The sequence below is a fragment of the Oncorhynchus masou genome, chromosome 16 (genome assembly GCF_036934945.1).
Source record: "Oncorhynchus masou masou isolate Uvic2021 chromosome 16, UVic_Omas_1.1, whole genome shotgun sequence".
In the NCBI taxonomy this organism is placed as follows: Eukaryota; Metazoa; Chordata; class Actinopteri; order Salmoniformes; family Salmonidae; genus Oncorhynchus; species Oncorhynchus masou.
The window spans coordinates 19,552,663-19,569,401 of NC_088227.1; the positions used below are offsets into that span (position 1 = coordinate 19,552,663).

Genomic DNA, 16,739 nt, shown 5'->3' on the forward strand with positions numbered 1-16,739 from the left:
GAGAGGTTTTAAAAAAGCCATTTGTGTCTGTTTATGGTGCAGCGAAGCAATTACAGCCCTTAGAGATGAGGGCCTAAATGGGGACATCACACTGTTAAGAAGTCTCAATGATCAGACATTCTGTCTGGTCTAAAGAGCGAAATCAATAGTCCCTGACATAGGACGGAGTGTCATTGTATGAAATTGCAGGACTCCCCTGTAAGTTCCGCACTACGCCGGGACTCCAGCCAATTAAAAAACCCATTTCATCCTCAATAACACTTTATTTTCTGGATGGCTGAGCTCACCTCCCCTCAACAGTTGCTAGAGGAAGCCTAACTCTGTACAGAACAGAGCTCGTGTTAAAGGAGGGTTGCTGCGGTATGCTTTTACAAACCAGAGTGAGAGAGAGAAAGCAAGAGGGAGAGAGAAAGAGAGAGAGAGGGAAAGAAAGAGAGAGAGAGAGTGAGTGAGAATAAATCATTTGTGTGTGTGTGTGTGTGTGTGTGTGTGTGTGTGTGTGTGTGTGTGTGTGTGTGTGTGTGTGTGTGTGTGTGTGTGTGCGTGTGCGTGTGCATAGTGATTACATTCACTAATAAAGCCTGATAGAGGTTGACATTGCATAACAGCTTCTGCTGTTTGTAGCATTAAAGACTGTTAACTACACCCAGGCCCCCTACACACAAACACGCTCATCAACACTGTAGTGGAACACTGAGGGTGGCTAATGAAACCAGCTCCAGGAATAAAAAGAGGTCTGCATAACAACAGCCTAGTGACACCATTTGATTTTGAGAAAACCCCTGAATTGGTTTAAAGATACAATCTAATTGGTGTTGTAATGACTTTTTTTACTTGATTAGGTATTATCGGAGAGACATTTCTTATTGTTGTAGGTGGAATCTTGGAAGTTGTCGTCTTGAGATTGGAGGTCTCTGCTTTTCATTAGTACAGCTGGAATCTAATTACCCATAATGCCTCACACTCCTGTCTCGCCACAACGACATACACGAGAACAACTATTTCGACCAGCACTTGTTGGCTACAGATTTCAAATCATCATCCCATTCCATTAAAATGTGCTCCCTCATCAACATTACAATTAAGTAATTTAGCAGACACTCTCATCCAGAGTGACTTGCAGGCGCAATTAGGGTTAAGTGCTTAGCTCAAGGGTATATCAACTAGTCGGCCCAGAGATTTGAACCAGCAACCTTTCAGTTACTGGGCCAACACTTAAGCACTAGGCTACCTGCCACCCATGTTCATAACTGACCCGTAAAAGCCAATATCAATCCCAGGGTCCGAATGGAAAATGATAGCAAGCAATGGCAGGTCACGACAGGCAGACCTGTGATTGAGGGCTCTAAAAAACCTCACAACTGCACACGTAAATGGCCCTGCACACGTAAATGGCCCAGAGGACTATCCGTCATTACAACGACCAACCTACTGAGCAATCATAGTGTGGCAGAGGCCCCGTCCAAATGGGTTCCATTAAACTGTAAAGCTGTTGTATATAAACACCATCACCCACTCCATACCTAGCCCCTTCAGCCCCCCTCCTCATCGCCACACTCTTTAATCCTCCCCCCACACCACCCCCTTCACCCTTAATATAATATATATGCCATTGAGCAGACGCTTTCATCCAAAATGCACTCACAGTTATACGTGCGTACATTTTTTATGTATGGGTAGTGCCCGGGAAACTAACACACAATCCTAGCATTGCAAGAGCCATGTTCTTACAGCTGAGCTACAGAGGACCACCCCTCTGTTTCTCCCCACACCCACTCACTGTTTGATGATGTTCCTGCCACCCTGCCAGATCAATGGCGTTTTCAGATGAGCCAGGTCCATATTTCCAAACAGAGAATCACTGAAAAGCTTCACCTAAACTCAGCAAAAAAAGAAACGTCCTCTCACTGTCAACTACATTTATTTTCAGCAAACTTAACATGTGTAAATCTTTGTATAAACATAACAAGATTCAACAACTGAGACATAAACTGAACAAGTTCCACAGACATGTGACTAACAGAATTGGAATAATGTGTCCCAAAAGTAACAGTCAGTATCTGGTGTGGCCACCAGCTGCATTAAGTACTGCTGTGCATCTCCTCCTCATGGACTGTACCAGATTTATCAGTTCTTGCTGTGAGATGTTACCCCACTCTTCCACCAAGGCACCTGCAAGTTCCCGGACATTTCTGGGGGGAATGACACTAGCCCTCACCCTCCGATCCAACAGGTCCCAGATCTGCTCAATGGGATTGAGTTCCGGGCTCTTCTTTGGCCATGGCAGAACACTGACATTCCTGTCTTGCAGGAAATCACACACAGAACAAGCAGTATGGCTGGTGGCATTGTCATGCTGTAGGGTCATGTCAGGATGAGCCTGCAGGAAGGGTACCACATGATGGAGGAGGATGTCTTCCCTGTAATGCACAGCGGTTGAGATTGCCTGCAATGACAACAAGCTCAGTCCGATGATGTTGTGACTCACCGCCCCAGACCATGACGGACCCTCCACCTCCAAATCGATCCAGCTCCAGGGTACAGGCCTTGGTGTAGCGCTCATTCCTTCGACGATAAATGCGAATCCGACAATCACCCCTGGTGAGACAAAACCGCGACTCATCAGTGAAGAGCACTTTTTGCCAGTCCTGTCTGGTCCAGCGACACTGGGTTTGTGCCCATAGGCGACGTTGTTGCCGGTGATGTCTGGTGAGGACCTGCCTTACAACAGGCCTACAAGCCCTCAGTACAGCCTCTCTCAGCCTATTGCGGACAGTCTGAGCACTGATGGATGGATTGTGCGTTCCTGGTGTAACTCGGGCAATTGTTGTTGCCATCCTGTACTTGTCCCGCAGGTGTGATGTTCGGATGTACCAATCCTGTGCAGGTGTTACACGTGGTCTGCCACTGCGAGGACGATCAGCTGTCCGTCCTGTCTCCCTGTAGCGCTGTCTTAGACGTCTCACAGTACGGACATTGCAATTTATTGCCCTGGCCACATCTGCAGTCCTCATGCCTACTTGCAGCATGCCTAAGGCACATTCACGCAGATGAGCTGGGACCCTGGGCATCTTTCTTTTGCCGTTTTTCAGGGTCCGTAGAAAAGCCTCTTTTAGTGTCCTAAGTTTTCATAACTGTGGCCTTAATTGCCTACCGTCTGTAAGATGTTAGTGTCTTAACGACCGTTCCACAGGTGCATGTTCATTAACTGTTTATGGTTCATTGAACAAGCATAGGAAACAGTCTTTAAACCCTTTACAATGAAGATCTGTGAAGTTATTTGGATTTTTACAAATTATCTTTGAAAGACTGGGTCTTGAAACAGGGACGTTTCTTTTTTGACTGTTTATTAATGGATTTATCTCTCCTTCACACCAAGGCTCCTAATCACTGTTCTAAAAGAGGTTTTACGATATAATCCATGCTCTGTCACATCACCCCCCTTATCTGTCACAGGCTGAGAACAAGTCAAGAAGGTAAACTGGGTTTTAGGTTTGTTTGCAAGAGGAGGTTTCATGTATTTCAGTCACTGAGTACAATGACAACTAGGGGAATAAACATAAAATACATAAAAGTACAAGAAAATGTTTGGCAATGACAACAGTCTATTGCGCCAGTCTACCATGAAATACTTTAAGACACTGAATGCTTCAACAATGACCAAAACAGCCCCATATCTTCCTGTATTATACAGTAACTGAGGTGGATGCTCTCAGATAGTATCCATACCCCTTGGTGTTACTAGGTGAAGCTGCTTTTGGAGATTTTGGGATGTCAGATTGTCAGCCTGTGAGGTGAGATGGGGTTCATATCCATTAGCCCTCCACTGAACCCACCTATCAGGGGAACTTCAAACGCCTTTGAGCGCTGGGGCACCTCTATCCACGCACAGCAATCTGCATCTCGTTACTGTCTGATTCCACTTCTCAGCTTTTCAACTTTATATTTCACAGACTGTATAATGTGCTGAATCTGATGACTCTCTGCCTTAACAGACAGAAAGGGTGGAGGGCTTTTAACTAGCATGCCGCACATGCTGCTTTTCAGCGTTTTTGAGTTTCCTTTTTCAAACTAGCCCTATTTAAAAGCTATTTATATGGCATCACTGAGAACACCCCTGTGGATTTATATAAATGTGACACAGGGAGCTGCAAAATAATAATCATGTCATATGAGTTTCCTGAAAACAATGACTCATAATACAATCTAATAGTTTCCTGTTTAGTAGTGCTCAGACTGTATACCAGTCAACCTTTTGATGTGTTGATATAATATATTATAGAGATACACAGACTAGATTCACATGTTGTCTAGTTGGGATCATGATGTATCTATGACACATACAGTGCCTTCAGAAAGTATTCACACCCCTTGACTTATTTTACATTTTGTTGTGTTACAGCCTAAATTCAAAATGGATTAAATCATTTTTTCTCTCTCACCCATCTAAACACAATACCACATAATGACAAAGTAAAAACATGTTTTTAATTTATGCAAATGTATGAAAATGAAAAACCGAAGTATCTCATTTACATAAGTATCTCATTTGCATAAATATCCACACCCCTGAGTCAATACTTTGTAGAAGCACTTTTGGCAGCTTTTACAGATGTGAGTCTTTATGGGGAAGTCTCTAAGAGCTTTCCACACCTGAATTGTGCAACATTTGCACATGATTATTTTAAAAATTCTTCAAACTCTGTCAAATTGGATGTTGATCATTGCTAGACAACCATTTTCAGGTCTTGCCACAGATTTTCAAGTCGATTTAAGTCAAAACTGTAACAGTTCATGTTCCTGCCACTCAAGAACATTCACTGTCTTCTTGGTAAGCAACTCCAGTGTAGATTTCAAATCAAATCAAACGTTATTGATCACATACACATATTTCGCAGACGTTATTGCGAATGTTGCGAAATGTTTATGTTCCTTGCTCCAACATTGCAGCAGTATCTAACAATTCACAACAACACGCACAAATCTAAAAGTGAAGAATGGAATTAAGAAATATATAAATACTAGGACGAGCAATGTTGGAGTGGCATTGACTAAAATACAGTAGAATAGATTACAGTATGTACATATGAAATGAGTAAAGCAGTATGTAAACATTATTAAAGTGACCAGTGATTCCATGTCTATTTACATAGGGCAGCAGCCTCTAAGGTGCAGGGTTGAGTAACTGGGTGGTAGCCGGCTAGTGATGACTGTTTAACAGTCAGATGGCCTTGAGATAGAAGCTATTTTTCAGTCTCTCAGTCCCAGCCTCGATGCACATGTACTTTCTGGATGATAGCAGGGCGAACAGGCCGTGGCTCGGGTGGTTGATGTCCTTGATGATCTTTTTGGCCTTCCTGTGATATCGGTGTGCTTTAGGTGTCCTGGAGGGCAGGCAGTGTTCCCTCGGTGACTGCATCGTCTGTGGATCTATTGTAAGCAAATTGAAGAGGATCTAGGTTGATCCTTAACTAGTATCTCAAAGCACTTCATGATGACAGATGTGAGGGCTACGGAGCGATAGTCATTTAGTTCAGTTACCTTTGCTTTCTTGGGTACAGGAACAATGTGTATATCTTGAAGCAAGTGGGTCCCCCCGTGTAGTTCTGGGATTTCTGCTCACCGAGGGAGATTATCAGTGGTCTTGTATGTCTTCCATTTCCTAATAATTGCTCCCACAGAATGCTGAGTTGCATCCAAAGAACACCATACCTACTGTGAAGCATGGGGGTGGAAACATCATGCTTTGGGGCTGTTTTTCTGCAAAGGGACCAGGACGACTGATCCGTGTAAAGGAAAGAATGAATGGGGCCATGTATCGTGAGATTTTGAGTGAAAACCTCCTTCCATGAGCAAGGGCATTGAAGATGAAACGTGTCTGGGTCTTTCAGCATGACAATGATCCCAAACACACCGAAGGAGTGGCTTCGTGAGAAGCATTTCAAGGTCCTAGAGTGGTCTAGCCAGTCTCCAGATCTCAACCCCATAGAAAATCTTTGGAGGGAGTTGAAAGTCCGTGTTGCCCAGCAACAGCCCCAAAACATCACTGCTCTAGAGGAGATCTGCATGGAGGAATGGGCCAAAATACCAGCAACAGTGTGTGAAAACCTTGTGAAAACATTTGACCTCTGTCATTGCCAACAAAGGGTATATAACAAAGTATTGAGATAAACTTTTGTTATTGACCAAATGTGATTTTCTGGATTTTTTTTCTCATTTTGTCTGTCATAGTTGAAGTGTACCTATGATGAACATTACAGGCCTCTCTCATCTTTTTAAGTGGGAGAACTTGCACAATTGGTGGCTGACTAAATACTTTTTTGCCCCACTGTATATGCCGTATAGCATATTCTCACTTCTTAATCCCCACTGATGTGTATCAAAGTAGTGTTGTGGAAGTATCCACCGTATCAATTAGCCTTTAGAGTAGAATAGAGATATCATGCACAAAGTAGCCTACACAATCGGGCCGCGTTTCAGCGAACTATCACCCAAGATGTTCATCAGATGTATATGCATTTTATTTTTCCATATATCTAGCCAAGTTTTTCCGTACTTCACACACGTGCTTCGCTTTCCAGTAGCTAAACTCTAGCTAGTTCAAGTCTGTGACTGTACTTCCGTTTGTACCACTGCACGGTAAACAAACGCACAAGCTGAAAATATTGAAAGCATGCGGTACACAGAATGCACTGCAGCCTAGTGCGGCATCCCCAACGTAGCGTTGCGGACTGCTATATCGACAATTAATGACTTCCACTGAAACGCGAAGAGTTTGATGCATCTGGTGGACATAAGGTGTACTAGAGTAGGTAGGAAAGACGTTTTTAAACGTATGATATCTGCCAGTAAATGCTAATGAAGGCAGCAATGGGTATGCAAACCAGGTATTGAAGAACTTTGGTCCGAAGTCTTAGTTGAATCTTTGTTGTGTGTAGTTCAGTCGTCATGTGCTGCTTGAATGGACATTTCTATAGGGTTTCACAAAAAAACCTTTCCAATTAAATTATGACGGCAAAGTAGGCCCCCTGGCACAATTATATTATAATGATTTGTATCAATCGGAATCCATTTATTTTGCAAACTCTGCCATCATATGTACACTGTAGATGTAACCTTCCAACTCCCACTCTCATACACATTTGTAACTTATTTTGTACATAATGTTTCTGCAACCGTATCTTACGGCAAAAAAAGAGCTTCTGGATATCAGGACAGCGGATCACTCACCTCGGATTAGACTAAGATTTTTTCTTCAAAAAATAAGACGCACAAGACATTCTCCAAACACCCAGCAGGGCCGACATCCCCGTTATTTGCAAGAGGAAGCGACACAGGTACAGAGGACAAAAAGCCGAATGCCTGGTCAGGACCCGGAACAGGCGAGTGGGAAAGCTGCCCATTAGACAATGCATATTTGTAAACAACAGCTGGTGCATGTAATCTAAGAAAGTCTCTAGATTTTGCTCGCCTGAAGTAGAGTATATTGTGATAAATTGCAGGCCACACTACTTGCCTAGAGAGTTATTAGCCATACTTTTCGTGGCTTTTCATTTACCACCACAGGCAGATGCTGGCACTAAGACCGCACTCAGTCAGCTGTATAAGGAAATAAGCAAACAGGAAACAACTCACCCAGAGCATCTAGTGGCCGGAGACTTTAATGCAGGAAAACTTAAATCAGTTCTACCAAATTTCCATCAACATGTTAAACGTGCAACCAGAGGGAAAAAAATTCTAGATTACCTGTACTCCACACACAGAGACGCGTACAAAGCTCTCCCTCGCCCTCCATTTGGTAAATCCGACCACAACTCTATCCTCCTGATTCCTGCTCACAAGCAAAAATTAAAGCAGGAAGCACCAGTGACTCGGTCTAAAAAAAAGTGGTCAGATGAAGCAGATGCTAAGCTACAGGACTGTTTTGCTAGTACAGACTGGAACATGGCATTGAGGAGTACACCACATCAGTCACTGGCTTCATCAATAAGTGCATCGATGATGTCGTCCCCACAGTGACTGTACGTACATACCCCAACCAGAAGCCATGGATTACAGGCAACATTCGCACTGAGCTAAAGGGTAGAACTGCCGCTTTCAAGGTGCGGGACACTAACCCGGAAGCTTACAAGAAATCCTGCTATGCCCTGCGATGAAACATCAAACAGGCAAAGCGTCATGCAGTTGTGGGTAAAGCATCAATACAGGGCTAAGATTGAATCATACTACACCAGCTCCGACACTCGTCTTATGTGGCAGGGCTTGCAAACTATTACAGACTACAAAGGGAAGCACAGCCGCGAGCTGCCCAGTGACATGAGCCTACCAGACGAGCTAAATCACTTCTATGCTCGCTTCGAGGCAAGCAACACTGAGGCATGCATGAGAGCATCAGCTGTTCCGGACGACTGTGGGATCACGCTCTCCGCAGCCGACGTGAGTAAGACCTTTAAACAGGTCAACATACACAAGACTGCGGGGCCAGACGGATTACCAGGACGTGTGCTCCAGGCATGTGCTGACCAACTGCAGGTGTCTTCACTGACATTTTCATTTTCAGCATGTCCCTGATTGAGTCTGTAATACCAACATGTTTCAAGCAGACCACCATAGTCCCTGTGCCCAAGAACACAAAGTCAACCTGCCTAAATGACTACAGACCCGTAGTACTCACGTCTGTAGCCATGAAGTGCTTTGAAAGGTTGGTAATGGCTCACATCAACACCATTATCCCAGAAACTCTAGACCCACTCCAATATGAATACTGCCCAAACAGATACACAGATGTTGCAATCTTTATTGCACTCTACACTTCCCTTTCCCACCTGGACAAAAGGAACATTTATATGAGAATGCTATTCATTGACTACAGCTCAGCGTTCAACACCATAGTACCCTCAAAGCTCATCATTAAGCTAAGGATCCAGGGACCTCCCTCTACAACTGGATCCTGAACTTCCTGACGGGCTGTCCCCAGGTGGTGAGGGTAGGTAGCAACACATCTGCCATGCTGATCCTCAACACTGGAGCTCCCCAGGGGTGTGTACTCAGTCCCCTCCTGTACTCCCTGTTCACCCACAACTGCATGGCCAGGCATGACTCCAACACAATCATTGAGTTTGCAGACAACACAACAGTGGTAGGCCTGATCACCCACAATGACGAGACAGCCTTTAGGGAGGAGGTCAGAGACCTGGCCGGGTGGTTCTAGAATAACAACCTATCCCTCAATGTAACCAAGACTAAGGAGATGATTGTGGACTACAGGAAAAGGAGGACCGAGCACGCCCCTATTCTCATCGACGGGGCTGTAGTGGAGCAGGTTGAGAGCTTCAAGTTCCTTGGTGCCCACATCAACAACAAACTAGAATGGTCCAAACACACCAAGACAGTCATGAAGAGGGCACAACAAAGCCTATTCACCCCCAGGAAACTACAAATATTTGGCATGGGTCCTGAGATCCTCAAAAGGTTTCACAGCTGCAACATCAAGAGCATCCTGAATGGTTGCATCACTGCCTGGTCTGGCAATTGCTCGGCCTCTGACCGCAAGGCACTTCAGAGGGTAATGCGTACGGCCCAGAACATCACTGGGGCTAAGCTGCCTGCCATCCAGGACCTCTACACCAAATTGTCAAAGAACCTAGCCACCCCAGTCATAGACTGTTCTCTCTACTACTGCATGGCAAGTGGTACCGGAGTGCCAAGTCTAGGAAAACAAGGCTTCTCAACAGTTTTTACCCCCAAGCCATAAGACTCATGAACAGGTAATCAAATGGCCACCCGGACTTTTTCCATTGTGTGCCCTCCCCAACCCCTCTTTAACGCTGCTGCTACTCTTTGTTTATCATATATGCATAGTCACTTCAACTATACATTCATGTACATACTACCTCAATTGGGCAGACCAACCAGTGCTCCCGCACATTGGCTAACTGGGCTATCTGCATTGTCTCCCACCCACCACCCATCAACCCCTCTTTTATGCTACTGCTACTCTCTGTTCATCATATATACATAGTCACTTTAACCATATCTACATGTACTGTACGTACTACCTTAATCAGCCTGACTAACTGGTGTCTGTATGTAGCCTCGCTACTTTTATAGCCTCGCTGCTGTATATAGCCTGTCTTTTTATTGTTGTTTTATTGCTTTACCTACCTATTGTTCACCTAATACCTTTTCTGCACTATTGGTTAGAGCCTGTAAGTAAGCATTTCACTGTAAGGTCTACACCTGTTGTATTCAGCGCACGTGACAAATACATTTTGATTTGATTTGATAGATCCCCTGAACGCAGCTCACATTCCAGTCCACTTTCCAACTCACACTCTCAACACAAAGATCCCCTGAACACAGCTCACTCTCCAGCCCACTTTCCAGCTCACACTCTCAACACAAAGATCCCCTGAACGCAGCTCACATTCCAGCCCACTTTCCAGCTCACACTCTCAAACACCTAGATCCCCTGAATGAAGCTCACTCTCCAGATCCCAATCACCTGAATTCTGATCACCTGTTCACACACCTGTATGTCATTATCACACACTATTTAGTTCAGTTCTTTGCACCCCATCATTGTGAGGTATTGTTTGTTTTGTGACACACTTCTATTCGGAGCATTGGGTTTCCCGTAATTTAATCCCCCTGTGTATGATAGTTTTGACCTGCCTCACTAATGATGCCTTTTGCCTATTCCATGCCTGTACTTTAGATTGAATTTCCTGTTATCAACCTGTTGCCTGATCTTCTGGATGATGTTACTTGCCTTTTCCCTGCCTGCACTGTTTCCTTTTTGGCCCCCCTGTGTATGACCTTCTGCCTGCCCCTGGACCCAGCTACCTGCCTCCTCCTGTGTTTGACCTACCTGCCCCTGGACCCAGCTACCTGCCTCCTCCTGTGTTTGACCTACCTGCCCCTGGACCCTGGACCCAGCTACCTGCCTCCTCCTGTGTTTGACCTACCTGCCCCTGGACCCAGCTACCTGCCTCCTCCTGTGGTCCTTTACAAATAAACACCTGCTGCACTCTGCGCTTGAAACCAGCTCTCTGTCTCCCATTGTGTTCATTGCAGTAGACCTACATTGTGGACTACAGTAAAGAAATCAAATGTCTCTTGCTAGGTGCCCAATTGAATTAAAGGGCAACTACACCCTCTCAAAAATACATCTCCTGATGTGGTTTCAGCAATGTTGTTCCAGTTTTCCATTTAAAACATAAACGGTTTCACACAGAGGCATCATCCCACTGGGCACAGATGTCATTTCAATGTCTATTCCACACTGGAAATGAAAATGAAATGAAATGACGTTACAACAATGTTGATTCTACCAGTGTGTGTCCAGTGGGTTTTGTTCACCAGGCGAGCCGTATGAGAGTGTTTTTGCCAAGTTAGGGTATATGCATTTCTCCAGGCACCACTCCGCCACTGCTCACAACGGGTGCTTTTCCGTGTGCTCTGAAATCATCTACTGCAGGCAGGCTACTAGTGCTCCAATTAGGTGAACCATCCTCCTGGTCTACTGTTATCGCCTCATGACAACATTCGGCTCTAATGCTGCTCTTCCCGCTCAGAAGACAACTGGTTGTGGGCTCAATGGTATGTGTTCAAGTTGAGGACACAATTGTGTACTGCACGGAAAAAATACTCTCAACACACACACACACACACATGCAAGCACGCACACGAATGAACTACATTACCTTCTCTCCTGTCATTCCGAAGACACTTTACTTTGGGCAACTTGGTGAGTAGAAGGCAGTCATTTGCTGAAAGAGAGCATTTGATTCAGGGTCAGATGCAATGTCCTCAACACTGTCACCCACACATTGCATGGTACTGGACATGAATTGCAATAAACACATTCACATTGACAGGGGAAATCTTTAAAATCACTGACACTTTTATTCCGGCAGATGACCCAGAATGGGAGAGCTCGTCTCATCGATCTCCAATCCATTTCCACACTGCCTCCTGCTGGAAGCGGCTCTATCTCTATCTCTATCTCTGTCTCTATCTCTGTCTCTAACTCTGTCTCTAACTCTGTCTCTAACTCTGTCTCTATCTCTGTCTCTATCTCTATCTCTATCTCTGTCTCTGTCTCTATCTCTATCTCTGTCACTGTCTCTATCTCTATCTCTGTCTCTATCTCTATCTCTGTCTCTGTCTCTATCTCTATCTCTGCTCACAGCTTCTCCTCTACTCTACTCACCATCTTCACTGTAGTCATCTAAAGTACCAGGATGATCTACTCTACTCACCATCTTCACTGTAGTCATCTAAAGTACCAGGATGATCTACTCTACTCACCAGAACTCACTGTAGTCATCTACAATACCAGGATGATCTACTCTACTCACCATAACTCACTGTAGTCATCTACAGTACCAGGATGATCTACTCTACTCACCATAACTCACTGTAGTCATCTACAGCATCATGATGATCTACTCTACTCACCATAACTCACTGTAGTCATCTACAGCATCATGATGATCTACTCTACTCACCATAACTCACTGTAGTCATCTATAGCATCAGGATGATCTACTCTACTCACCATAACTCACTGTAGTCATCTACAGCATCATGATGATCTACTCTACTCACCATAACTCACTGTAGTCACCTACAATACCAGGATGATCTACTCTACTCACCATAATTCACTGTAGTCATCTAGAGCACAAGGATGATCTACTCTACTCACCATAACTCACTGTAGTCATCTACAGCATCATGAGGATCTACTCTACTCACCATAACTCACTGTAGTAATCTAGAGCACCAGGATGATCTACTCTACTCACCATAACTCACTGTAGTCATCTACAGCATCATGATGATCTACTCTACTCACCATAACTCACTGTAGTCATCTACAGTACCAGGATGATCTACTCTACTCACCAGAACTCACTGTAGTCATCTACAATACCAGGATGATCTACTCTACTCACCATAACTCACTGTAGTCATCTACAGTACCAGGATGATCTACTCTACTCACCATCTTCACTGTAGTCATCTACAATACCAGGATGATCTACTCTACTCACCATAACTCACTGTAGTCATCTACAGTACCAGGATGATCTACTCTACTCACCATAACTCACTGTAGTCATCTACAGCATCATGATGATCTACTCTACTCACCATAACTCACTGTAGTCATCTACAGCATCATGATGATCTACTCTACTCACCATAACTCACTGTAGTCATCTAGAGCACCAGGATGATCTACTCTACTCACCATAACTCACTGTAGTCATCTAGAGCACCAGGATGATCTACTCTACTCACCATAACTCACTGTAGTCATCTACAGCATCATGATGATCTACTCTACTCACCATAACTCACTGTAGTCATCTACAGCATCATGATGATCTACTCTACTCACCATAACTCACTGTAGTCATCTAGAGCACCAGGATGATCTACTCTACTCACCATAACTCACTGTAGTCATCTACAGCATCATGATGATCTACTCTACTCACCATAACTCACTGTAGTCATCTACAGTACCAAGTTGATCTACTCTACTCACCATAACTCACTGTAGTCATCTACAGCATCATGATGATCTACTCTACTCACCATAACTCACTGTAGTCATCTAGAGCACAAGGATGATCTACTCTACTCACCATAACTCACTGTAGTCACCTACAATACCAGGATGATCTACTCTACTCACTGTAGTCACCTACAATACCAGGATGATCTACTCTACTCACCATAACTCACTGTAGTCATCTACAGTACCAGGATGATCTACTCTACTCTACTCACCATAACTCACTGTAGTCATCTACAGTACCAGGATGATCTACTCTACTCTACTCGCCATCCTCACTGTAGTCACCTACAGTACCAGGATGATCTACTCTACTCTACTCACCATAACTCACTGTAGTCACCTACAGTACCAGGATGATCTACTCTACTCTACTCGCCATCCTCACTGTAGTCACCTACAGCATCAGGATGATCTACTCTACTCTACTCTACTCACCATCCTCACTGTAGTCATCTACCAGGATGATCTCGTGAATCAGGTGGACAGGCGTCCGGTTCAGCACACTGCAAAAGGAAAGGGGAGAAACAGTAGAGTTAGTAGAAACTATTGCATTTCTTAAAGACGACAATCGTTACAGAGCTGCAAGTACTGTAATCTACTTTTCCCCCACATTATGGGAAAACTGAGAATGGCATTACGGCTTTAATAAACCAACACTATTTCATTAGTTCTGAAGATTAAAAAATTAAAAATTCATAACGTCAGCCCCCAAAATTCAATTTGGATGGTTTTTTATTAAGTGTATGGGAAAATACAGGAACACTCTTTCTGGCTGTAGCTCTTTTTCCCCCTAACACCATCCTTTCATATTAAACTCTCACTTTATAAGAACCACACTGGAATCCCCCTCTAACATTATCTCTCCTCTCCTGGGGCACATGGCTGAACAGCAGGTCATGGAGCGAGAAGAGATGGAGAGAGAGCTGCACCACCTCCCTCAAATTACTTCAACTTTTATCCCAGTCTGAATCGAGGCACATCCACCCTCTTCTCCTCCCTCACTGGCCCTCATTCCCTCTACCTACCACACCCACAAATTATCTCTCTCTCTCTATTCCCTGATCTACACCACTCCTCCCACCTAAAGCTAAACCTCTCTCCTCTCCTCTCCTCTCCTCTCAGCCTGGTCAACTTTCTGGAGAGATTACACACCCCAGTGGAGAGCAGAGCATGTCTACCCAGACAGCCAATCAGCATAACCATCCCTGTCCCATTACTGGTCAGGCGTGCTCCGGTTATAGCTGTGAAATTATGGAAGGGGACAACACAGTGATGCTCACAGGACTCAAGGTGGATTTGCTGTGTGATTTGTAGCATGGTGTGAGGGCATCTCTCTCTTTCCCTTCCTTTCTCTCTTTCTCTCACTGTCTTTCCACCCCCGCCCTCTCTCTCTCTCTCTCTCTCTCTCTCTCTCTCTCTCTCTCTCTCTCTATCTCCCTATCTCTCTCTCTCTCTCCTCCTCTCCTGTCTGGGTGAATAATTGGAGGGCTGTCAGGCTTGGAGGTCTGTTCTTCTATCGCTGTGCATGCTGGACCCATTCATCACTCCATTCCCCTCCTCCTCTCCCCCTCCTCTTCCCTCCCTCTCTATCCCGCTCCATCCACCCTCCACTAGCGCCTGATCCTCATGCCTTTATTAATGCCCCTGACAGAAATCCGTTCCTGGTGGCAACGGGAAAAGCTTTACAGTAAGACAGAGCCCTGATTCGGCTTCTAAATGCAGCCTAATCAGGGGAGGCGGATGACTATAGCCCTGTGGGCTATATCTACAACAGCAGCATCACTAATGTCTGCTGTAGACTTTATTCTAGACTGTATTTTCCCCTCTTTTTATGACAATCAGTCAGTTTCATATGAAGACTAAAATGCAATGTATTAGGCATGAATAACATGTAAGTGAAAGTTCTCTCAAACCATGTAAAATACCTAATATAGTGTGTGAGTCAGTGGTAAATGTGGCGAGAAGTTAGAGAAAACACAATTGAGTTGAGAGTCTCATGTGGGAGTTCCAAAACTGGGTCCAGACCGATACTGTAGAATTTGGCTACGACACTGACTGTTCCAAGAACATCAAACCCACTGAGAAAACATTTATTCTGCGCTGGGTGTAGACAGTACCGTACGTCAAATCTATTATTGATTGTCGGATGACTGCGAGATGAAAGATTGACAGACATATTTGTGAATATTGTTTTGGGGGGGGGGGGAAACAGAGCTGGAAACCTACAAATATTAGGCAATGAACCATTTTCAATACAAAAACGGATGAATTGGCATCATTCCAAAGCCAGGTTAGGTAATATGTCCTTTCAAAATGAAGCGAACACAAACCATGTGGAATTACTACCGACAATAAAAAGGACTGGGTTAGCAGAGCGGTAGAAATGTGTTTACTGTACATTGGGGTCTAAGAATGTCATTATATTGATTCCTGCTGTGTTTATGGGGTGGCTCAGCACTTTGCGTCCACACTCACCACCCAAACACAGGAGAGAAGGCCTTTGACTGCCAAATTCATTTCTGTTTCTCCTGATGCATTCCAAAATGCCTGAGTAGGAGGAATACATTATGAGTAAACACAGCATCAATAAAATCCATTGTGGCACATGCAGGAATAGGTGACATTTGGAAAATAATATAGTCTACATTACCCACCGGGCACGGACGTCATTTCAACATTTAGTTTTGAGATAATTCCTTTACGTTGATGACTTTTTGCAAATCCAATACATTTTCCACGTCGATTCAACGTCATCACATGGAATGTTTTTTGGGGGAAATTACGTGGAAACAACGTTGATTCAACCAGTTTTTTCCCCGATGGGTATTTTCTCATTTGTTTAGTACTGATCGTCATGAGTCCTGAAGGCGCCAGTGTGCGGCACCTCTCTGTGTTAATCACACTACTCACAACCCATTAAGACAAGTTTCAACCACCTCCTTCTCCTCTATGGCTGTCTGGCACAGAGAGCGTCTCGTCAAACATCAGTAGAATATAGCATCCCGGTGTAGTATGGGGTCAATGACTGTTTCCCTGTTCTTTAGTTTTCTCTACCTACTGGGGATATGAAAACACAGGCCTATCCTTCCTGCTCCTCCTCTCCTCACCTCACCTCTCCTCGCCTCTCCTGACTTCACTATTCCTC

General features: G+C 44.4%; 1 protein-coding gene across 1 annotated transcript in view; it reads right to left on the bottom strand.

The window, feature by feature from the left end:
* LOC135557614 (polypeptide N-acetylgalactosaminyltransferase 14-like) overlaps positions 1 to 16,739 on the bottom strand; it is a 120,867-nt gene that overhangs the window by 38,497 nt on the left and 65,631 nt on the right. The window contains exons 4-5 of the mRNA XM_064991054.1: positions 14,030 to 14,097; positions 11,706 to 11,771 (exon numbers count right to left, since the gene is read on the bottom strand). Of these exons, the coding sequence (XP_064847126.1) occupies positions 11,706 to 11,771; positions 14,030 to 14,097 (134 nt within the window). The remainder of the gene's footprint in view (positions 1 to 11,705; positions 11,772 to 14,029; positions 14,098 to 16,739) is intronic.